A 26,106-nucleotide genomic window follows, 5' to 3' on the forward strand; every position below is an offset into this window, starting at 1 on the left:
TCCAGGGCAAATAGCACAACAAATTAATCCTTTCTCCATGAAATGCAGCAAAGTTTGTATCCACGCTGAATTCAAATTGCTCATTAGCTCTGACATGTTCCTAATGAGGTTATAATGCTCTGGGACAGAGATCAAGTCACTAAGTACAAATAGCTAGAGATAGAATCATAGGAAAATAAAGTTAGAAGGACCTTAGAGCAGTGCTCCTAAAACTTTAATAAAAATCACCTAGTGATTCTGATTCAGGATGTGTGTGGTGGGACCTGAGGTGGCTCATGTCTAAGGAGCTCCCAGGTGATGCTGATGCACTTTGACTAGCAAAGCACAAGAGATCATTGAATTCAGTCTCCTTATCCTAGAGATAAGGAAACTAGCTCCAAGAGACTTATAATTGGGAGTGTTCTGAGACTTCCCTGAGACTATTTTGGGGTAGTTGGGCATTTGCCTATAGACCTGTCGTGCACCTGAAAAATTTTAAGTAGAAGTGTAGGGAGTAGGGTAGCCAATCATCCTGGATTCCTCAAGGCCGAGACATGAGATTTTCTATTTTACAACCAGGAGAACTCCAGATAAACCAAGACAAGTCGTTCATCCTAGTAAGACTCTTTTGAATCTACTCATAATACTATATCAGGATTATTACCATTTTTACCTTGTCAGTCCCTGAGTGCTGGGATCATAACCTACTGTTAAGGTAACCACCTAAGCATCCTGTCCTGAATATTTCCAAGAATAAATGCTTAGCCAAGATTATATCTGCAGAGCCTGTTAACATCACATCACTAAGTACCTTTCTTTTTCAATTTTTAAAGTTTTTTTTTATTTGAAAAGAGTTGGCACGCGATGTTACATTAGTTTCAGATATATAACATAGTGATTCAACTCTGTACATTATGTCCACCACAAGTGTAGCTACCATCTGCCACCATACAAGGTTATTAAAATACCATTGACTATGTTCCCTGTACTATACCTTTTATTCCCATGACTTATTCATTCCACAACTGGAAGCCTGTATCTCCTACTCCCCTGCTTAGCACTTTTCCAAGAGACAGTCTCCAGTAGTTCTCAAAGTAAGGCATAAAAAAGGAATATCAAAAACACAGTCAAATAAATACACAAACACATCATGCTCTTTTTAACTACACAAATCTATTAATTTTCCCATTTGAAAAGAAAGGCATATAAAAAATACATCACTAACTTTTATAAATCTCATTCATTAAAAACATCTTTGGCAAAATCACTAAACTAACAATAATACTCAGGATGCATCCTTGAGAATGAAAACAGGAAGTATGCACTGCACAAACGAAATGATTAGAAATGAAAATATATCTCTCCACATTGCTATTGTGCTCACTAGAATTAGACCCATTAACATCTGATAGACTAATAAACAGTCGAGAAGGCAAAAGCGGAGAATTTTAAGACTATTCAATGTTAGCACTGTACTGCTAAGGTTTCCAAAAGAGAATGTCAGGAAACTAATTCCATATGCAATCAAAATGCAGACTTAGTGCCGTCCTGATGGCATTCACTTACTGTGGAGTTTACCTGTTTAAATAAGATGCCAACATGGTCTGCCTGAATCACTTGACTTAATATTCATGCACTTAGGACACTTAAAACAATGGAAGGAAAGAAGTGTGGCTAAATATATGCAATGCATTTGAAATAGGTAAAAGATAGAACCCTAGACACTCAGCAATCATTACCTGGAAATTAAAGAGGGCAGAAGCAATCCTATTATGCATTATAAACAGCCTAGCTGCTGACTTAATGGTACTTTGACTAGCATAGTCAAGGAGTCCTTGCTCCAATATTAATAGGAAATGTATTGTACGAATCCAATAGTTCATGAAATTAACAAGGAAAATGAACTGGAGTGGAGCAACTTTGCAAATAATAGGAAGGCATCATCAATTGCTTCCCCAGAGCATACTGAACATTTAAAAAGAGCTTGGGGAGACATGTATATAAATGAGAATGGACATTGTAAGAATTTTTTAATAATATTTCTAATTTAAATATCTTTCTTTGACAAAGCAGGAAATAAAATCCAATGGAAAAAAAGACAGTCTCTTCAGCAAATCATGCTCGGAAAACTGGACAATGACATGCAGAAGAATGACCCTGGACCAGTTTCTTACACCATACACAAAAATAAACTCAAAATGAATGAAAGACCTAAATGTAAGACAGGAAGCAATGAAAATCCTAGAGGAGAAAACAGGAAACAACCTCTTTGATGTTGGCCACAGCAACTTCTCGACATGTCTCCAGAGGCAAAGGAAACAAAAGCAAAAATGAACTATAGGGACCTCATCCAGATAAAAACTTTTGCACTGTGAAGGAAACAATCAGCAAAACTAAAAGGCAACCAACGGGATGGGAGAAGATGGTTGCAAATGACAAATCAGATAAAGGGTTAGTATCCAAAATCTATAAAGAACTTATCAAACTCAACACCCAAGAAACAAATAATCCAGTGAAGAAATGGGCAAAAGACATGAATAGACAATTTTCCAAAGACATCCAGATGGCCAACAGACACATGAAAAAAATGCTCAGCATCACTCATCATCAGGGAAATACAAATCAAAAACACAATGAGATACCACCTTACACCTGCCAAAATGGCTAAAATTAACAACTCAGACAACAAGAGATGTTGGCAAGAATGCAGAGAAAGAGGAACATTTTTGCACTATTGGTAGGAATACAAACTGGTGCAGCCATTCTGGAAAATGGTATGGAGGTTCAACAAAAACTTAAAAATAGAACTACCCTATGACCCAGCAATTGCACTACTAGGTATTTATCCAAAGGATACAAAATGCTGATTCAAAGGGGTACATGCACCCTAATGTTTACAGCAGCACTATTGACAATAGCCAAAGTATGGAAAGAGCACAAATGTCCATTGACTGATGAATGGATAAAGATGTGGTAGATATATATACAGTGGGATATTACTCAGCAATCAAAAAGAATGAAATGTTGCCATTTGCAACAAGGTGGATAGAACTAGAGTGTATTATGCTAAGCTAAATAAGTCAGAGAGACAAATATGATTTCACTCATATGTGGAATTTAAGTTACAAAACAGATGAACATAAGGGAAGTGAAGCAAAAATCATATAAAAACAGAGATAAAAACCATAAGAGATTCATATACACAGAGAACAAACTGAGGGTTGCTGGCAAGGTGTTGGGTATGGGAAAGGGCTAAAGGTATGAGGGGCATTAAGAAGGACACTTGCTGGGATGAGCACTGGGTGTTATATGTAAGTGATGAATCACTAAAATTCTATTCCTAAAGTCTTTATTATACTACATGTTAACTAACTTGGATTTAAATTAAAAAATATAAATTTTTCAAAAAATAAAAAAGTAAAATAAAATACCACTACAAAGTTAAAAAATTACTTTTCAAATTCTCTGTTGGTTCCAAGTCTTTTTAAGAAGATGCCATTAGCTCAAAATGTCAATAAGAGGTCATGGGCTAAGTGATCTGGTCCACTAATATTGAAAGTTAGCTGTCATTTGAATAAGCCTCAAACTACCATAAACTTATGATTTGACAGCTGTCAAGCGTATTCCCATATCATTTTTATCTAACTAAATATTTTTAATAGGATATAGAAAACAATATCCCTTCAATAAACAGCCCCAACCCCAACAGCCTGAATGATATGCTCACTGGCAAGCTGATCAGTATGGTTAATTCAACTTACAAACCAATAGACATACGATGAAAGTGAACATCTTCCCCACAGATACTGCCATGAACAATCTGACTGAAGCTTGCGTTGACCAAACAAGAAGCTGGAAGGGTTTCCATAGAAGCAAGAATATGACTTCTATTTCTTCCAGACAGAGACCCATCCACATCTTCCAAAATTGCTGAATAAGGAAATGGAAATGCTACTAAATTTGGAGAGTTTATAAATTTCAACTGGTCGGTCTTCACAGGAAATCCACCTATAAATTGGAAGACAGAAAGGCTGTTACACGCGGCACAAAAGACTGTTGTAAGAAATGGCAGCTGAATTCACTAGGATGCTTTAGCACTTTAAACTTCATATTTATAGAGTTATGATTCACTTATTTATTCAAGAAAAATCCACTGAGTGTTTACCATATTCCAGGCTTTGTGGTATGTGCTAGAGACACAGACGGGAACAAGATCAGTATTGGCAATGCCTTCACGCAGCCTGTATCCTGGGGCAGTGATTCTCAACCAGGATTTGCCCTCCAGGGGACACTTGGCACTATTAATAATCATTTTTGGCTGTCACAGGTGGGTAGATGGCAGTGCTACTGGCATGTGGTGGGTGGAGAGGCAAGGACGCTGCTAAATATCCTCACTGCACAGGACAGTCCCCACAACAAAAAATTATCCCACCTAAAATACCAATAGTGCCAAGGATGAGAAACTGGTACAGTGGGAAATAGAGACGCAGATGACTAATTTACTAGTTAATGACTGTAAAGGTGCTGTGGTTCAGTCTTTAATCTTTCTCCTCTAGTTCTTCTAGGGAGTCTACCCCTATCTCTTATGAACCTCATATTGTAAACATACCCTCAACATTCAATCAATCATGTGGGTAAATATTAATAGTAGCACCTTTTTAAGTATTAGTGGCAGGGCGACACTTGTTGCAGTGTTTCCCTCACCCTGCCTCCATGTGATTCATCAGTAGTGCTGCTGATCCAGCTGACTGGCTTTCTAATTCCCATACCCCTTTCATTAAAATGTAAAAACTCAGCACACGAGTCTCAGTACATTTGCTACTATATTTTTGTGTTACGTACATCATAAATACACGAAAAGGAAAAGAAAAAAGAAAAAGATACAAATAGTTAGTGGCCCAGATGTTTTCAGTCTGCATCCCAGTAGAATCCATGCAGTGAGTTAAGTCATGCATTCAAGACTCAATGATTCTGGGGTGCCTGGGTGGCTGAGTCAGTTAAACGTCTGATTCTTGATTTTAGCTCAGGTCATGATCTCATGGTTCATGAGATAAAGCCCCACATTGGGCTCTGGGCTGACAGTTCACAGACTGCTTGGGATTCTCTGTCTCCCTCTCTCTCTGCCTCTCCCCCACTTGTTTTCTCTCAACACTAAATAAACATTAAAAAAAAAAAAAAGACTCCATGATTCTACCTCTTGCAATTTCTATAGTTCATCCAATACCACAACCACCCACAGGTCTACAATTCAGTCCTATTGGAGTTTATGCTGTTCCTAATTTCTAGAAAGTTTTCTCTGCCTATCTCTCCCTTGTAAATTGTATTCATCTTTCAAAACTCTGCTCAAGAGCAACTTTATGATATCTTGCCTGATCCCTTTCTTGCTCCCTTCACTGACATTGTTTAGTCCTCTAGGACTGTACTCATCACACTTAACTACAGTGACCTGCTTAACATTTATTTTTGTACCTAGATCAAGAGCTCCTGGAAGAGAAGAATTATGTATTTTTCATCTTCATACACCCCAGTTCCTCAGACAGAACTGGAATGCACAGTTTTTAAGCAAATGAAAGAGATGGCTTAGCCCAGATCATCCAGTGAGCAGACATTCGAGGTCATAAGTAGTGTGTTTTTCTTTAGTGTCCCGTGAATGATATGAAACAGTAAAGCTATTAAAGAACTGAGGGATTTTAATTTGAAGTGAATGCCATAAGGCATTTTTTATTCCTATTATTATTTCTATAATCTTAAACTCAGATGCCACCCAAATAAAAACAGTCTTTGACTCTGCCTATACAGAAAAAAAAGTAAAGTGGAGACTTGCTGATTATTCATTTAATTAAAAAAACAAACAATTATCTAAATTGGTGATTCAAACCACAAGAGCATATTTACTTGAATTACTTGGTTTGGCTGTTTACAATGATCAAATCAACTAGATTGCTCTCGACTTCTTTTCACCTTGGCCCATGAGTCCTCCAAGGTATTTCTCACTACCTCAGAGATGTGGTTTACAAGTAAACAAGAATTCCTATGGTACTCTTTAGGTATACACCAAGCCTTGGGCAGTTGAAAACATAAAGTACTCCATTCTGGCTCTTTGGGGAAAGACTGCATGTGTGTTAGTTTATGTTCATATATCTATCCACCCAACTCCATTTATATTCAATCAATGAACTGACTTTGAGGCACCAAGCTTCTGGGTATGAATGACAAACCTCTGAGCATGAGGTCATGGTCCCTGCCTTTATGAAGCTCTGAGTCCAACAGAGACAGGGCACCGTAATGACGAAGTACAACAGATGTCATCATAGGGAAAGAATGGAGAGCTAGAAGAGTCATAGTGGGAGTACCTGACCACCACTGAGATTTCCTTTAGGAGATCAGAGAAGCAGTTTCTACTGATGCAATCTTATAATTGAAAGAAATGATGAGTCACAAAGGTTTTGCCACTATTTATCATATTACTTGAACGTTGGCCTTCTTTCCTGTCTGTCTTATGTCTTAAAACAACTTACCTTGTCCTTGGGAACAGCCAGAACAGGTCCTGATGGACACACAGTCAGTGAGATCAAAATTAACAAAGGTTGTGTTAGATATTATCAGTTCCCATCTCTTGGGAGTTTTGATCCCAGCTGACATACACTGGCTTTCCTGTGATTTGGAAAGAAGAAAAAAAAAAGACAGGAAGTAGACACATGAAATACAATTTGTAATATGTTAATAAAAACAAGAGAATAAAAAGACAAGCTATAGAGTGGAAAAAAAATATTTGCAAATCATGATATGACAAAGGATCACAGTAGAACGCACTATCCACATATTAGAATGATTAAAGAAAATATAGTGATGATACCCAGTGCTGATAACTTCCACATGGCCATAAAAACTATGGAATATGGGTTTGCATTTTCTTATCAAGTTAAATATACTCTTATCACATGACCTAGCAATTCAACCCCTAGGTATTTATTTACTTTTAAGAAATGAAAATTTACATTCACACAAAAACCTTACAAAAATGATTATAATAGTTCCACTTGTAATCACCAAATCTGGGAACAACTCAAATTTCCTTATACAAATGAATGGATAAACACATTGTGGTACATCCATATAGTGGAATACTACCCGGCAATAATAAGGAATAAAATCCTGCTTCTTGCAACAAGTTAGGTAAATCCTGAAGGCATTTGGGAGTGAAAGAAGCCAGTCTCAAAGGTCACATACTATCTGATTCCATTTCAAAAGACAAAACTATAGTGACAGACAATAGATTAGAGATTCCCAGGGGTTAGACTTGAGAGTAAGATGTGGCCACAAAGATGAAGCCTGAGACAGTAAGTTGGGTTGAACCAACTGTTGTGTATCTGGATTATGGTGGTGGTGGTAGTGTTTACCCAAATGTATACAGATGTTTAAAATCATAGAATGGTACATCAAAAAAATAATTTTACTGTATATTAATTTAAAAATTAAAATTAGAAAATCTAAAAAAAAAACCTGCTTCTACTATTCTCCGCAAAATCTCTTCAACAAACTCTGTCTAATTAAGTTGTTAGTGTTTCACTGTTCAACACTTGAAAATAATTGTATGCTGAGGATTACCAGACATTTGTCGAGGGTCTCCACCATGAAAGACAGTGATAGAAAGAAAGAAAAAAAGTAATCCAGTGGAGACAAAATCAGTATAGAAATCAGAAGAACATTTAAACACTATCAAAAAAACCGCAGAGAAATAACTATATTATAGCCATGAAGAAGCCCAAAAAGGGATTTTTCAGAAAAAAAAAAAAAAAAAAAAGAACAAAAACAGGAGAGCAGAAATAATCAATTCAATAGAAAAGAATTGAGGAAATATCCTTGAAAACAGAATAAAAAGACAGTGGGCAAATCAGAGAGAAAATTAAGAAAAGTAGAAAAAGAACCGAGGAGGTCCAATATCCAAATAAAAATTCTTTCAAAAAAGAAAACAAGAAAAATAAGAGGACAGAATTATCAAAGAAATGACTTAAGAAAGCTACTCAGATGGGAAAGATATGTTTTCTAAATGGAAAATCTCATCCGTTCCCTAATACAGTGGTTACAACGAAAAACCACACAAGGTACATCATCCTGAAACTACATAATACCAGGAACAAGATTCCAAAAACTTCCAAAGCAGAAAAACTAAAAGGTTACATATAACTGACCAAGAATCAGAATATCTTAAACTACTCAACCTCAAAACTAGAAGCTGGAAGGCAGTGGAGCTTTGCCTTCAAATTGTCAAGGTAAAATGAACTGCAAACTGCTATTCCATAACCAACAACCTAGGAATAAGAGGGTCTCCATTTGTAACTCAAAATATTTACTTCCATAGCCTCCACTTTGTTAAGAAATTTACTATCGGCTATGTTCTAATACAATAAGAAATTAAATCACAAAGGAGGAAAATGTGGGAATCAGGAACAAGAGATCCAATATTAAGGAGACATGCAGGAAAACTCCAAGATGATGGTCAGGAGAAATTTCAGGGCGCATCTGTGACACTCTTCTCCCAAACTGCTGGTGCAAGTATAAACACTTAGGATTGTTGTTTTGCATTATTTGCTAAAACTGAATGGATATCCCATGACTCAGCAATTTTACAATTTGGCATATATTCAACAGAAGTACATGCACACGAACACCAAGAGACATACGGAAGAATGTTCATGAAATCATTACTGGTAAAATAGCTGAAAACTGGCAATAATCAAATGTCCATCAATAGCAACTGTTGTATAGGGGTGCCTGGGTGGCTCAGTCTCTTGAGCATCTGACTCTCAATTTCAGCTCACATCATGATCCCAGGGTAGTGGGTTCCAGCCTGGTGTTGGGCTCTGTGCTGAATGTGGAGGTTGCTTAAGACTCTCTCTTTCTCTCTCTCTCTCTCCCTGTGACCCTCCCCAGCCCTTGCTCTGTAAACAAATAAACAAATAAATAAATAAATAACTGTGGTATAGTCATGAAGTGCAATACAACATAACAATTGGAAGTACAAATTATTGAAACATATAAAAACATGAATGGATATCATAGACATAATGTTGTGCCAAAGAAATCAGGCACAAAAGAATTCCTACTCTATGATTCCATTTATATAAAGATCAAAAACATATTTCAAATTAACCTATGCCTATAGAAGTCTGAGTAATGGTTCCCCTTTGGCCAGGGAGCTGGGGAATGGGGTTGGGTGGGAGGAGCCATGAAGGGGCTTCAAAGGAACAGATAATGTTCTATTTCTTGATCTGGGTGGTATGTCCATCGCTTTTGCTTTATAAAAATCTATCGAGTTCTTTGCTTGTGATTGGTGCACTTTTCTCTATAAATGTTATGCTTCCATGACACATTTATTTTAAGAAGTGGAACAGATACTAAAGACAAGTAGCATACAAGAAGGGAAGGAAGAAAGAAGCTGAAAGAGTATAAGGTCATTTCATTGTTCAGGCAAAGTTTAAGGATGCTGTTGTAATTTAGCCTTCATTAAGACAAACAGGCCTATTGAAAATTTAAGGTCGATAACTAAAATAACCAAAACAAAATGAGTAACTTTCAAACAGGCAAACATTAAAAAAAAGATACCCTTCAATGCAAGACAAATCAAGTTTGAAAAGTAGGAAAAAAAAAAAAGAAAACTGACTGCAAAGTGGGAGCACAAAGTAAAATGGTAGAAATAAGTGCAAATATATGGGAGACATCAGCATGTCTAGTAATTGAAACTACTAGAGAAAATGAGATTTTTCCCAGGGAGAGCAAGTGCATTGAGAAGAGAAGGGGCCTTACAACAGAATGTAGAGAAACAGAACAATGAAAGGTCTACATTAAGGAAGACAAATCCGCAAGTGAAAATAGGAAATAACCCCAGAGAAACAGGAGGAAGAATGAAGCCACCCATCAGCATCTGCCTAAATAAGATACATGTTAAACTACTGTCATCTGCTCAAATTAATTACAATAACAATGAGAAGATAACCAAGCTACAGATACTTCCCAAAGTCAGGTGACCATAATTTACATCCAAATCAGGCCACTTTTGAGAGTGAAAGGGGATGCTAATGAAATAGGATGTTAAGAAAACTGACACAAATAAAATACAGTCATACTGGGGAGCACAGTGATAGAAGACATCTCTTGTTCTTCTGTATTAAAGCCATCCTCCCTGCGAGCTATTCCACCCACCTCAATATAAAGGTAGTGTTGACCAGGAGGTTACCAACATACACACAAATATACTTACAAGACATAATTTCTTTTAATAAAAAGTGTTTCCCAGAAAGTAGTGTTTGTTTTAGGCTAGGACTCACTGGTAATGGCGTGCCACCAATTAGGTGTGGGTGGAAGGTCTAAGAATAGATAGGCCACAAATCTAAATTCCTAAAGGAATGGCAGGCACAGAAGACAGAAGCTAAAATCAGAGTTCCCCAACCACAGACAGGTCAGTCCTCCTTTTTTCTCTCTTTTTTTTTTTTCTTTTTAACAACTGACACAGTTTCATGTGACAATAAAGAGATTCCCAAATAAATCTGAGAAATACTGCATTACATAAAGATGTATAGATATTTTCCTCTTTTTGTTTTTAACCCTATAACTTCACAGAGCCCTTTAAGTGTTAATATGGAATATAAATTTCAGGGGATGGGTGTATGGTAAGCAGAATATGATAATTAACCTAAGAATCTTGCTTTTCCCAGACCCCCTCTTGGAAATAGCCTTGCATGAAAAATACTACAGGAAATACTGGAGTAGGCAATGCTCATTGCCAAAGCTATCTTCCACGTATGATTTGAAGAGTATTTGACCAAGGGTAAGAGGGTATGCTGGTGATCCTAGCTCCATAATACTGGGCATAGATCTTGGGCTATCATTTGACCTCTCAAATTCTCCATCTGTTTACTGGTAAATTCATAAGTTTTAACTAGATCAACTTCTAAGGGATAATTAGATCTAAAGTTCCATGGTTTTATGCTTTGTGTGCCTAACCAGGATCTAGATCTCTTCTAGAACAAGCTGTTTAATATCTATTCAGGGACTTTTCTCCTGTACTTTCTTTAAAAACTGAGAGACCCTAGGCTGCATTTCATTCCTGGTGAATCACACCCCAAGGACAGAATTATGTTTTATTATCTCGTGATAAACACCCTTTTGGCATAATTTGTATCTTAGTTTGTATCACTCTCCCCTAAATTATGATGTCTACTTAGTATCAATTAAGAGGCTGTGACATTAATTTACCAGGACAGTTACTGACTCAGCCTGATGGACATTTGTTTTGGCATCTTCTTTAAGGTTATTTCCAAGGAATTTAAGGGCCTTTCATCTACCGGTATCAGAGAATCTAAATCTGGGTTCCATCCTCTCTTGAAAATTCTGCAGTCAAAAAAGAAGATTCATCTCTCAAGGTGGTAATCCTTTCAGAGAAAAGGAAAAATGGGCAGGTATTTCCCTCTGGAAAATGATGGTTCAAAAAATATTTAATTAACTTTGAAAATTAAACATAAAAAAATGAAGCTTAAGAAAATCATCTTTTTAATCTTAATATTTTTTTAAAATTTTTTTAACGTTTTATTTATTTTTGAGACAGAGAGAGACAGAGCATGAATGGGGGAGGGTCAGAGAGAGAGGGAGACACAGAATCTGAAGCAGGCTCCAGGCTCTGAGCCATCAGCCCAGAGCCCGACGCGGGGCTCGAACTCACGGACCGTGAGATCGTGACCTGAGCTGAAGTCGGACGCTTAACCGACTGAGCCACCCAGGCGCCCCATTAATCTTAATATTTTTATCTATATCTATACAATAACCTCCAAGAGCTATACTTATTTAAATTTCAATAGGTCAAGGTATTCAGAACCAAAGTAAAGAACTTGTTCTTTCCTTTGTTTCCAGAAGTACAGTAGGTCTCTTTCATCTATGATTGTTATGACAATGTGATATGAATATACATGTAGCTCTTTCTAGAACTCTCTTAAGAATTTAAGGGGGTCCATTACAGGTGTGAAGCCTACTAAGACCAATGGCAACCCTGGACTTCCCTTAAGGGGAATTACTACTTCTAGTTCTGCATCTGGGAAATTTGTTTTGCCTCATCTACATTCTGGTACCCTGGTCATGCGGTGGCAGAGAAGTCATCTGTAGTCTGATATTTATCATGTAGAAACCCATGCTTAGGCAAGTATTAGGGAATCATCTAAGGTACTCTAGTATACTATGCAACATAAATTCATGTTACCTCTTCGGTGAGGAGGGGCACTTTAAAAACAATAAAGACCCTATGAACAAAATGTTTATATTGAAACATGACAAACTACAATACAAAGAGAAAATGTGAAGTTTTGCTATTCTATAACCCTTGTGAAGTAAAGGTAAATTAATCTAAAATCATTAGGTTTATTACTGAATTGCAGTGAAAATAATGCTAAATTGCAACCAAGTAAGAATTTGGCAAGCTACTCATGGCTTTTAGGGTTTATATGGACTCATAACGTTAAAACCTTGTGTACATTTGAATTTCATCATAGATACCACCACTGTTACAAATAAAAAGTTCTTCTAACCTCTACCAATTAAACCCAAGATTCACTAAAGAATACTATTAAAATTACATACCCTGGGTCACTAGGGAACCGAGCATGAACAATTCTGTTTTGATAGACAGTCTAAAACAACTACACTAAGGCACTTACCTTGTGGGCAAAATGACCAAGTAATAAGCTGTCAGTAACTGAAGTATTTGCATCACTTTCCAAGATGTCAATTCCAAAATCTCTGCATGAATAAACTTGGAAGTTTTTCAGGTGAAGATTGCTACTTCTAAAAATCTATAAAATAACAGCATATGTTATGGCAAAGGTCTGAGGCTTGGTTTTTCTTGCAGACTTCCTATAGCTTCTTTAATTATTGATTAAGTATAAATAAGCATGCTATACCACATTTAAGCAGCTTTTGTCCATCAATATCTGTACAGACATCCCAAAGTTGCTGTCAGGTCAGTACTACCTAGTCCCTTTTGGTAACATCCCCTCTGTACTTTTCATTTCTCCTCGTAATAACTGTTACATTAAAAATGTCAGTGTGAATTCTTCACTTATCTAAAATAAACTTGCAATTGTCAAATCACACAAAATTAATGGAGAAAAACAGAGCATCCAAGAACTCAAATACTTACTATTTTCTTCATGGTAGTATATGTTACTATTATTATAAAAAATATAATTATGAAATAAGTAATTCCAAATGACTACAGATTAAAAATGTGCTATGTGCATATATATTTATGATAACTTGGGTGAGTGGGCCCAAATAGGGATTGAATATTAACAAAATTAGTTTGTTAGAGTTGAAAGAATCCCACTAGTTTGGAGGACAGAGCTCTTGGTTTTGAGCTACCACTGATATTAACTAACTATATGATCTCAGGCAAGACATTGAACTTTTCCTGGACTTCAATTCAACCATCTTCAAAATCAAGGTGGAGGTCTGGACTAGCAAATTACCTAACACAGCATTTATTTCTTTATTAAATAGCATCATATTTACATTCATACCTTCACGTGGAAGTTTCCTATTAAGGCCAAAGTAGCCTTGATTTATCATAGTATCGTGCTTCTACTTGTCAATCGGTCTTTAAGCTTGAATTTTCATGAAACAAATAGCTTGCATATCCCATTATGTATGAGCCAACAGCTTTTACAAAATGATACATCTTTGAAGACACGAAGGTTTATTTAAACAAAATAAGCATAATCTAAACTGTTAACTTGGTAAGAATTGTGACCTATTTACAAGCATCAGCCCAAGATCTGGCAAATATACTCATATTTAAAAACAGCTAACACCTCACATTAGCTAGAGAACCTGGTGATTTTAAAAGAAAACCAACACACAGTAGCAAAAATCATCTATTTGTTGTGTGAATACACCTTTCAGAAAGTGCTTTCATCTCTCTCTCTCTTCTAAAAGAATCACTTTGCATTTATGAGACATGGTGAGGAAAGGATATTCTTCTCAACTCTTATTAACATATATGTTCAAAGGTCACATTGAGTTGGAATCTAGCAATTCTTAGCTGTATGACATTAGTGCTCTCCCTTTCACTCTCCCTCTCTTTTCCTCTTTCGAGAGTGAGAGGGAGAGCGAGAGAGAGTGAGAGAGAGAGAGAGAGATGGAGAGAGGGAGGGAGAGAGGGAGAGAGGGAGAGAGGGAGGGAGAGAGGGAGAGAGGGAGAGAGGGAGGGAGAGAGGGAGAGAGGGAGGGAGAGAGGGAGAGAGAAAGGGATCTCTAGTAATGGCACAGTTCCCCCCAAGGTTATTAAGATCATTAAATGAGAAAATATCAATATCAATGTCATCAAATAAATATGAATCTATGTTTATACACAATTGAAATTTTACCCAATGGAATCTTCTGTTCAAGTATCTGTATACATGACACTTATGTCTAATGACCAGAATATAGTCAGATATACCTAATAATGTAAGTTTACGAAATGTGAACACAATGTATTTTTATTGGATGCAGAAGGTATTTATCAATGTAAAATTTCCAGAGACATCACTGTTAACATTGATCTATCACTATCTACTCCTATTCACTAACAATGGTAAGAATAAGGGTTGCTACTATGTAAACACAAAGATCCAGGCATCCTTATGGGCACCTATTTAACTCTCAACACAAATTTATCCTTTAGGTATGATTGCTCTTTCCACTTTATGAAGAAAAAATAATGGGATTTGCCTAACATCACATAGGTAGGACTTGGCTACTTTCACTGAACATAATGTTTCCATAAGTTCACTCATGTTGTAGCATATAACAGCACTTCATTTCATTTTTTCTGGCTCAATAATATTCCATTCTACTGATATACCACGCTATATTTATCCATTTGTCCAATGTTGAATATTTGAGTTTTTTTCACCATTTGACCATTATGAATAATGCTGCTGTAGGCATTTGGGTATAAGTCTCTCTGTGGATCTATGTTTTATTTCCCTTATATACCTAGGAGTAGATAGATCATATCATACACATATCTTTATGTGTAACAATTTGAGGAACTGCCATACTGGTTTCTGAAGCATCTAGACCATTTTAAATTCTCATCGACAGTGTGTGAAGGTTCCAGTTTCTCCACATCTTCATCAACACTTGTTATCATTTTGATTCTAGCCATCCCAGTGGGTGTGAAGTGCTATCTCACTGTGGTTTTGACTTACATTTCTCTAATAACTAATTATGTTGAACATCTTTTTACATGCTTTTGACCATATGTATATCTTCTTTGGAGAATTGTCCATTCAAATATTTTGCTCATTTTTTAATTGGGTTGTCTTTTTACTGTTGAGCTATAGGAGTTCTTTTTTTTTTTTTTTTTTTTTTTTTTATTTTTTATTTTTTAATATATGAAATTTACTGTCAAATTGGTTTCCATACAACACCCAGTGCTCATCCCAAAAGGTGCCCTCCTCAATACCCATCACCCACCCTGCCCTCCCTCCCACCCCCCATCAACCCTCAGTTTGTTCTCAGTTTTTAACAGTCTCTTATGCTTTGGCTCTCTCCCACTCTAACCTCTTTTTTTTTTTTTTTCCTTCCCCTCCCCCATGGGTTTCTGTTATGTTTCTCAGGATCCACATAAGAGTGAAACCATATGGTATCTGTCTTTCTCTGTATGGCTTATTTCACTTAGCATCACACTCTCCAGTTCCATCCATGTTGCTACAAAAGGCCATATTTCATTTTTTCTCATTGCCACGTAGTATTCCATTGTGTATATAAACCACAATTTCTTTATCCATTCATCCGTTGATGGACATTTAGGCTCTTTCCATAATTTGGCTATTGTTGAGAGTGCCGCTATAAACATTGGGGTACAGGTGCCCCTATGCATCAGTAGGAGTTCTTAATATATTCCAGATACACAATTCCCTTATCAGATATATCATTTGCAAATATCATCTCCCATTGTATAGGTTGTGCTTTCACTTTTTGATGAGGTCTTTGAACCACTAAAATGTTTAATTTTGATAAAGTCCAACTTATCCATTTTTCTTTTGTTGCTTGTTTTGGAGTCATACCTAGGAATCTTTAACTAAACCCAAGATCATGAAGATTTATTCCTTTGTTTTTGTCTAAGATTTTTTTTTATACTTTCTGTTCTAACATTGTTTTTGATCCATTATTGAGTCAACTTTTGTAAATAATATGAGGTAAGGATCCAACTTCATTCTTTTCAGTGTGGCTACCCAGTTGTTCCAGTGCCATTTATTGAGAAGACTATTGTTTCCCCCAATGAATGGTCTTGGCATCCTTGTCAAAAATCAACTGGGTGGATTTATTTCTGGACTCTCAATTCTATTCCATTTATCCATATTTCTCTTTGTGCCCATACCACACTGTCTTGATTACTATTACCTTATAGTAATTTTTTATATAAGAAGTGTAAATCTCTCTTATTTTTTTGCAGGATTGTTTTGGTGGGAATCACTTTTTAAATTCCCTATCATGTTAATTTTACTTTATTCTCCTCATAAAAGTGAAGTTACAAAAGCATTCACATTGTTTGAACTTTTTAATTAATTCAATTTGAGTGCACAAGAGTTTCATCTTTAAGGATCTGGGTTTTTTTGTTTTTTTGTTTTTTTGTTTTTTGTTTTTATGGGTTTAGCATTTCTGACTGCAGAATTTGAGAAAACTGACTTTCATGATCACCTTCTAATATTCTCATTTTATTAGGTTATTTCCTTTAAAATAAGGCTATTCAAGGGCATGGAGATATTGCATAACTCTCTTCAAGTCATGAATTGCTTCTCTGTGTAAGAGGCCACTCAATCAGTGTTTCCACTGGATTTGTCACCCCCCTTTACTCATGATGTTTATGGGAACAAAGTACTCTATAAATTCAATAAGAACAAAACACTAAAGGCAGTTGGGATTCTTCCTGTTAGCTACCCTAATTACACATTTTTGGGCTTTCCCCATCCACAGTTGTCTTCCTCTTGTTGGATATGTGAAATTAATGTCTAACTTTCTTAATGTAACTTAACTATATGTTTTTATTCTATTTCCTGAGTGCCCTGTAAACATATTGCTTCATCTACGTATTTTAGGCTCCAGATTGCTAAATGACAGAGATCAAGTGTATATAATTTTCTTTGTGTAGCACCAAATAGTCACCCTGGCTAATTTTACAAGTTGCTGCTAAGAGTGAGCATCCAAAGCTTCCTTACCAGAAATCATTGAAGTAATGAAATGTGAATGATTGAACACAAACTTTTTCCCTTTTGAAGAAAATAGAAGAAAATGTGGCTCATTGATAAAAGTAAGAATGACACTTTGAGCAGGAATTTTCATGTTCCAGGGATGAACAGTACTTTTTTAAGACTGAAGCATGCATTACTCAAGATATTAAGGTACCAAATGCACAACATTTGGGGTCTGAATTCTGCAGCTGGTGGTGCTGTGTGACGTTTGGGGAATCCTTTTACTTTCTGAGCCTTAATTTTTATCTCTAAATAGGCATGGGAGATAAGAAACAGATGACCTCTATGATCTCTCCTGCTTGTAAATCTCTATCACTACAATTCTATTGTTCTCTAGTAGAGCTGCTGAAAAGTCACTGTAGAGGAAATGACTTGACCCTGGTTTCCTGAGTAGGAATTCGTTCATTCAACAACTTTTCCACACATCTATGATGCTGTTTGTCCCATACAACTATGATAATATTGCAGTGGCTCCCATACTATCCCCATTTAAATAGAGATGCATAATAAATCACCATGAGAAAACAAATGACAATTTAATAAAAAACTAACACAGCTTACCTGGGCACCACCTGCACTTCCCCAAACCGTGAAGTTTTGGAACACAGTGAGGCCCTTGCCATTATCCCAAGGTGGCTGAAATTGAGGGTATACAAAGAGGCCACACCTCGAAAGCAAAACAAAGAGTGAAAATCAGCCACTTTCCATGTTTCAAATGTCCCACTTTTTCACATTGGAAAATATAAAATGAAGGTAATGAGTAAGGACAGTAGAGATAACATCCTTGACCCCTTGTCCAGTCCAGCATTGCCCATCCCTCAGTCTTTCCTCTCTGTTACCCTCTATCACCTGCTCTTGAATCTCAGCAGATGAAGACTGCCACCATCCCAGTCTGTTCTCCCAGTCTCTCTCTAGGTTCACCCTTCCTAGGGGTGTGGATACCTGTGCCTTGCCCATCAGAACATTCTAGAAAGTGAACACCAGAACCGTTCTCCCTCAAACTTTTGTTCTTCTCCTTGAAATGTCCTACTTTCACAGTATTCTGGGTACCTTCTTTGCTCACACTACAGGGCTTCTGACAGCTCCTTGGTAAAACGTCATAATCTTCATGATAAATTCATGGCATATGTGCTAATCCTATCTTCAGCTGGCCCTTCAACATAACACAGCAATTGTTCTTAATCCTTATTCCACTCATCTATCACTATCCATCATAGCAGTATTCCTATACTATTATCATTGTAATTATTTATAGCTATCAATTTTTGAGTTCCTACTGTATTCCAGGTGTTCTCTTATGTACATTATATGAGTCATCTCTAAAGATCACATCAAACTTTCAGTGTAGATCTGAAATTTTATAAATGAGGGACCTGACTCTTAAATAAACAACAACAACCAAGCCAGTTTTCTAGGAGTAAAGACAAAATTTGAAGTAGGGCCTGACTTTGAAGTCTGAATTTTTCCCATGTTTCCAACATACTTCCCAGATCTTGCTCTTAGCAGAAGACCTTACTTCCATGTACCAAAGATATTGAACAAGTCCCCTTCCCTATTAATGGGTACATGTCACAGGCAAAGAGCCTCTTCCCAAAGGCTCCTCACCCCACTGGGCTCCTGAGACCAGTCACTCCTGCTTCCTGGTTGCTCCTAATCACTTGGAACTTTAACTTCTCTACTAAATTCTCCTCTGGACACAAAAGATGCACTCTTTCCTGCTGCCCTCTCAAGTGACTTCCCTGTCACTTTCCTTCCCTTCAATACCAAACTTTTATGATCCCAAATGCATACAAAGGCACGTCCATCAAATCTTACATGCATGCCCCAGATTATACCCTCTCTGAGAGCATTGTACAAAAAAAATGTTCAATTATTACCCTTACATCAAAATTACAGATGAATTTCCCCAAGGTTACCTTGTACAAGAATGTGCAATATTCTGAGTGAAGGAGAGAAGTGGAGATTGTGATGCTTGGCTGGTCACAAGATGAAAAAAGTAGCCCAAACCAGCAACATACACCCTGTTTCCCTACAGAAATTAAGGATAGTTAAATAATAGTTATTCCAGATACAATGAAGTTGCCAGAGAGAAAGACTCTTCTATGTCAATATTCTGCTTTTTTATTTACTTTCTGTTGAGGTATATTCATACTTCCATTTACTCTTCACACACCGCCATCTTTCCCCCAACCCTGCCTCACCTCAGGGATCAGAAATACTCTCATTTTTCTTCCCCCACACAGCTCAGCTCAACTGTAATTTGCCAACCTTAATATGTGATATCTCATGTTAAAATGTTCTTGTAATCTTCCATACAGGGAATCTTACTTTGTCATCAATCCAAGCCCTCCTCTTTGGTGTACGCAACAGTATATAGGGGCAAAGGCGTACCTTAAAGCCAAGTCTACACAAAGCATCCTCTCCAATCCTTTGAACAAATCAAAGATTTGGCTATGGGATGAAGGCCAGTGATTGTACTAACTATGCCTTAGTTCTGAGACATGGTGTCTGAGCTCAAACACATCTTGAATCTCCTCAGTGTACTTTATATTCACTAGATTAATCACCTTAATATTTCTTTGTTTTAATTTTTTTTATTATTATTATTTATTCTTGAGAGACAGAGCATGAGCGAGAGAGGGACACAGAATCTGAAGCAGACTCCAGGCTCCGAGCTGTCAGCACAGAGCACGATGTGGGGCTCAGACTCACAAGCTGTGAGATCATGACCTAAACCAAAGTCAGACGCTCAACCAACTGAGCCACCCAGGTGCCCCAACCTTAATATTTCTTTATACGATTTCCTATCTAAATAATTTGATGTATTTTATATGTTCATATAAAACTTAAATTCTCCATTAGACCATATGAGTTTTGGGCTATAATTCTGATCAAAATGAACACAATGGATTATCTTTCCAAACTCGATAATGTACCTACAATTTAATCATCACTGTGTAATATAATTTAAGAGGGAGTAGAAAACTAACTCCCTGAAGAGTTTATTATTGTACACAAAGGTCTTTTGGTTGGCCTACCTAATGTTCACAAAAATGGTTACTTTGTTTCCAACATTTTGTTTATTTTATTATAATTTTTTAGAGACAGAGTAAATACACATGCAAGCAAGGGAGAGGAGCAGAGGAAGAGAGAGGGACAGAAAGAGAGGGGGAGAGAGAGAGAGAGAGACGGAGAGAGAGAAAGCGTGTGTGTCTTCAGCAGGTCCCATGCTCAGCTCCGAGCCTCACACAGGGCTCGATCCCACAACCCCTTGGGATCATGACCTGAGCGGAAATCAAGAGTCAGAGGCTCAACTGACTAAGCCACCCAGGAGCCTTTATTTCCAATGTCTTAAAATCGGGAGACTTGATATAAAAATTCAGACTTTCAGTTTTTTAATAATACTGAGCCCAAATTCCTATGGGATAGCCAGGGACCAGCTGAAGCTAAGAAGTGCCCACCTTCTTGGATTATGGCTATTTTTTCATAGGCCACACCCTTTCTGCTTCACTTATATATGATTCTAGCCCAGCCCCTATGGATATCTGAATTTTCAACCTCTAATGTCGGCAGTAAAGTAAATAGTATGTTGGCTATTCTTTGTTTCAGTAGGAGGGAAGAAGGGCCAATAGACCAAGCTGCTGGACTACCTGCTATGCAATTCTGTGCACGTTTTCTCTCTCAGACAGAGAGGATGGTCTGAGGCTAAGATGCTCATGTCTACCTATAGAACAGAACTCAAGAAACAGGCTCCTCAGCCAGCCTCAGGTCTACAGGGACAAAGGAAGCTACAGAGACTTCCACACAGTTTATCCCTGATCACTTGGGGGCATGACATGGCCTAGCTGGTTAGACTGTGAGAAAGCTGGAGTGTCCCTTCTGTGAGCAACTCATTTCCTGGGAGAATGTGCTACAGGACTAGGACAGCATCAGGTCATAGAAGAGAGAATGTAAAGCAAAAGGGATTGTGATGCTGTGGCACCCAACAAGGCATTAAATGTCTTTCTATAAAACAATACGTCAGTGCCACAGTTACCTATATATAGGGCTTGGTGGGACTGTCCTGTGAATGTCTCGTTAAAACAGTTTTTTAAAGTTTAGTGTGCATGCAACATAGAGTTGTAACAACATTTAGCAAACAAAAACACTGAAGCCCAGTGAGATTTAAATTTCAGATTGAAAACACTATTTTTTAATATGAGTATATCTCAAATATTGTATAGGATATACTTTACTAAAAATGTATTAGTTATATTTCAAAGATTTAAATTTATCCACGTATGCTGTGTTTTGTCTGGAAACCCTAACCTGGGGCATATGATATACAGATTTTTAGGCCCCACCTCTAGATATTCAGACTTAACAGGTGCTGAAGGTTATGGTGAAGGGTTGGAGGACAGTATTCTGTACTTTTGAGCACCATAGGTGGTTCCAATATCATTGATCTTTTGAGCCCATTTTGACAACTACTTCTCTGGAGGTGAATGAGATACTAACACTATACTGTTTAGTCATCAAGGGCTCCAGGAGATGTTCAAAGACAGGAGAGACACTGGAAAGAATGAACTTCCTGGTGACTTTCCCATGAGCTGCCTTAACAGCCCACTGCACATGGAAGCCATGGTAGAAAACTGAAGGAGGATAGAGACCTAGACAATTAGGTTGGGAATCTGTTACCAGATCCCCACAAAAAGATGATCTAACTCAGTACAAGTTATATTTATTTTCAATTTTTCTTTTCCTTAGAAATAATTACCTTTTTCCTAACTTAGAACCAAGTGTGATAATAATACTCATAGTAAAGATTTCTAAAGAAGATGCTATTGTCCAGGTACCAGATTTTAGAGTCTCCTTTACTTTCACAATTCTGAATTATGTATTATTATTACAGTTTCACATACAAATCAAAGCCAAACTGAGATACCACCTCACACCAGTCACAGTGGCTAAAATGAACAAATCAAGAAACTATAGATGCTAGCGAGGATGTGGAGAAACGGAAACCCTCTTGCACTGTTGGTGGGAATGCAAACTGGTGAAGCTACTCTGAAAAACAGTGTGGATGTTCCTCAAAAAACTGAAAATAGAACTACGCTATGACCCAGGAATAGCACTACTAGGAATTAACCCAAGGGATACAGGAGTGCTAATGCACCAGGGCACATGTACCCCAATGTTTATACCAGTGCTTTCAACAATACCCAAATTATGGAAAGAGTCTAAATGTCCATTCACTGATGAATGGATAAAGAATATTTATATATAAAATGGAATACTACTTGACAATGAGAAAGAATGAAATTACGCCATTTACAGCAACATGGGTGGAACTGGAGGGTATCACGCTAAATGAAATTAGTCAGTCAGGGAAAGACAGATATCATATGTTTTCACTCATATGTGGATCTTGAGAAACTTAACAGAAGACCATGGGGAAAGGGAAGGTGGGAAAAAATGTTACAAACAGAGAGAGGGAGGCAAACCTTAAGAGATTCTTCAATACAGAAAACAAACTGAGGGTTAATGGGGGTGGTGGAGAAGAGGGGAAAATGGGTGCTAGGCATGGAGGAAGGAACTTGTTGGGATGAGCACTGGGTGTTGTATGTAAGGCAATCTGATAATAAATTATATTAAAATAATGAATTAATAAATTAAATAAAATGCTACACTTTTACCCTAAAAAAATTATTACAATTTCACAAAGAAATTGAATCTTGTAGATGTTGAGTAACTTCCTCAAAGTCACAGAGCTAATAACTCAGAGCCAACTCAATTCATGTCCAAACCTGGAAGTGTCAGAGATTGTAGGCTAAAGGAGAGAAATAAAGGCAAGACCCAGAATCAGGATGCCAAACAATGGGGCACAAGTGAAGAAATGTAAACAGTAGGGTGCAATGCAAAGTCATGTCACCAGGTCAAGGGCAGAACCAAAAGGAAGTCCATAGGCCTTCCCAATAGTGGATAAAATATACTGAGCAACATTCTTTGCAGAAGTCAATGTATCATGGACATTCTAGTGGGAGACATTCTAGAGAAAAATTAATTAAGTGTCCATGTAAACCAGCTCCTTGAAAGATGCATTTGTGGTCATGAGAAAAGAGTAACTTAACCTTTCAGATACCAGGTAAAATCTGTTGGACAAGACTGGAGTATTGTTTGATATTGCTACATAAATATAGATTTCCTAAAAATTGGACATCATTTTTCAGTTCAGACTTAACTAAGAGTTGTTCTGTTCACACCAAAATTCCAGACAGTATAAAATCCCTACCATTCCTAGCAAATGGAAAAACGGCATGCTCAGTTCAGAGGGCACAGAGAGTCGCATGGGTGAGGATGTGAGCTAATTCCCAGTAGTCAACAGGAAAAGACATTTTGAAGAGTATGTTTAAGGAAGATGAGGGGTCTTAAACTCCAGCATTATGGGGTTGAGCATTATCAAGACATCGACATAAAGTTAATGAGGACTGTCTACTGACATAGTTGTTTTGAACAACAGAAGAAAAAATTGAGATTTGGGGAGTATATTCCCGTGATTCATCACTTATATACAACACCCAGTGCTCATCCCAACAAGTGCCCTCCTCAATACCTATAACTCAAGCTTTGCGCAGTGGCAGTATTGTACCCAATGAGGTTTATCCGAGGCGTGATTATTGCTAATTGAAAACCCAGTGCCCATAACTCATTTTCCCAACCCCTCCCCACCACCTACCCTCATCAACCCTCAGTTTGTACTCTGTCTCTTCTGGTTTGTCTCCCTCTCTGTTTTTAACTTACTTTTCCTTCCCTTCCCCTCTGATCTTCTGTTAAGTTTCTCAAATTCCACATGAGTGAAAACATATGATATCCGTCTTTTTCTGACTGACTTATTTCACTTAGCATAACACCCTCCAATTCCAACCACGTTGTGGCAAATGGCAAGATTTCGTTCTTTTTCATTGCTGAATAGTATTCCTGTGTGTGTGTGTGTGTGTGTGTGTGTGTGTGTGTGTGTGTGTGTGTGTGTGTTTATCACATCTTTTTTATCCATTCATCTATCAATGGACACTTGGGCTCTTTCCATAATTTGGCAATTGTTGATAACACTGCCATAAACATTGGGGTACATGTGCCCCTATAAATCAGCACTTCTGTATCCTTTGCATAAATTCCTAGTAGTGCTATTGCTGGGCCACAGGGTGATTCTATTTTAATTTTTTGAGGAACCACCAAACTGTTTTCCAGAGTGGCTGCACGAGTTTGCATTCCCAATAATGCAAGAGGGCTCCCCTTTCTCCATATCCTCACCAACATCTGTTGTTGCCTGAGTCGTTAATTTTAGCTACTCTAACAGGTGTGAATATCTCAGTGTGGTTTTGTGTCTTCCTGATGATAAGTGATGTTGAGCATGTTTTCATGTGTCTGTTAGCCATCTGGATGTCTTCTTTGGAAACGTGTCTATTCATGTCTTCTGCCCATTTCTTCACTGGATTGTTTATTTTTTGAGTGTTGAACTTGGTAAGTTCTTCATAGATTTTTGACACTAACCCTTTATCTGATATGTCATTTGTAAATATCTTCCATACTGTAGACACTGTATGTTAGCTAACTTGACAATACATTATCAAAAAAACAAAAGAAAGAAAAGATTGAGATTGTCAGCAATGTCTATGGAACACTAACGCATGCCATGATGAATAATGATGTTAGGACAGGACACAAAAAAGTGTTAGAACTGAAGGAGGAAGTTCTGGCCTGCTCAGGGGCAGAGCTCTCTGTCACAGCCTTTCATACAGCTTAAGGAGTTTTACTCCATTGTGGGCACAGGAGGACCAACAATAGAGACTCCAAGGACACTCTTTTACTTGTAGCTGTTCTCTATCCTTAGGTTGAGTAAACTCATTTCAGCCCATAGCTTCAGTCATTCTAGACTAATACTTTATTGACTTCATTTCCTAAATGAAAGAAGTTTAGGTATTATTAAAGGTAGCTCTCTGAACCTGAGTAGTCAACTGGCAGTCATTAAAAGCAGTACTCTCTACAGAAGGGGACTTTCAAGAGCCTTGTCCTCTAGGTGTGCTACATGTTCCACTAGGAAGCTACATACATACACACACACACACACACACACACACACACACACACACACACCCCACAACCAAGTAAAGTCAACATGCAGGAAAACTCAAACAAGTTGTTTTAAAACCAGCAATCCTCAACTTCTGCCTCATGTGAGAAGAGGAACCAATGCCCCAGTGCCCTAATCCCTGGAGGACTTCTGCCTCCTGGGAAGCATAAGTGAGGACCAGAGTCCTCTGAAAGTTCCACTGACACTGGAAGCCTGACCAGTAGGCATCAGCAAGGACCTGATCGAGGAGCCAGCACATGCTGACACAACCACAATGCTGTTTCCTTAACTTCAGCTTGTTATTCACTGTGTGCCTGAAGGCTCTTTCATCCTGGGTATTTGTAATTAGCCAGCCGTTCCTCATTTTTAACTCAGTTACATACACACTGTTTTCTTTCTTTGTGGACTAGTGGCCTCTTTTCTCCTGTACTTCATTATTTAGGATTCTGAGCATTTCTCCAATTTCCTGAGGCCATTTAAAATTCTAATCACATGTTTCATCTACCACACGGAACTTGGCACAAGTGACTTTTGGACATGATGGAATATGAAGTTGAATTACTATTTTAGATGGTAACATGACTTAAGGAAACCTGGGCCTTCCCTAAGACTCCAATAATCTTGGGGTGGCATAGTCCAGGAATGCTGCTGTACAGAGCACAGCCTCTCATGACAAAGAATTATAGCACCTGAGGGGTTCCTGGGTGGCTCAGTCAGTTAAGCATCTGACTG

The 26,106-nt window shown here is 37.6% G+C and overlaps 1 protein-coding gene and 1 pseudogene across 1 annotated transcript in view; one reads left to right on the plus strand and one right to left on the minus strand.

Moving 5' to 3' along the window:
• The window catches only part of PKHD1 (PKHD1 ciliary IPT domain containing fibrocystin/polyductin), a 479,232-nt gene that overhangs the window by 252,783 nt on the left and 200,343 nt on the right, over positions 1–26,106 (minus strand). The window contains exons 43-47 of the mRNA XM_078446999.2: positions 19,181–19,293; positions 17,826–17,931; positions 12,684–12,818; positions 6,498–6,633; positions 3,741–3,987 (exon numbers count right to left, since the gene is read on the minus strand). Of these exons, the coding sequence (XP_078303125.2) occupies positions 3,741–3,987; positions 6,498–6,633; positions 12,684–12,818; positions 17,826–17,931; positions 19,181–19,293 (737 nt within the window). The remainder of the gene's footprint in view (positions 1–3,740; positions 3,988–6,497; positions 6,634–12,683; positions 12,819–17,825; positions 17,932–19,180; positions 19,294–26,106) is intronic.
• LOC132668167 (U4 spliceosomal RNA) lies at positions 23,867–23,938 on the plus strand (annotated as a pseudogene).

This window comes from Panthera onca, chromosome B2, assembly GCF_046562875.1.
Source record: "Panthera onca isolate mPanOnc1 chromosome B2, mPanOnc1 haplotype 2, whole genome shotgun sequence".
NCBI classification, from domain to species: Eukaryota; Metazoa; Chordata; class Mammalia; order Carnivora; family Felidae; genus Panthera; species Panthera onca.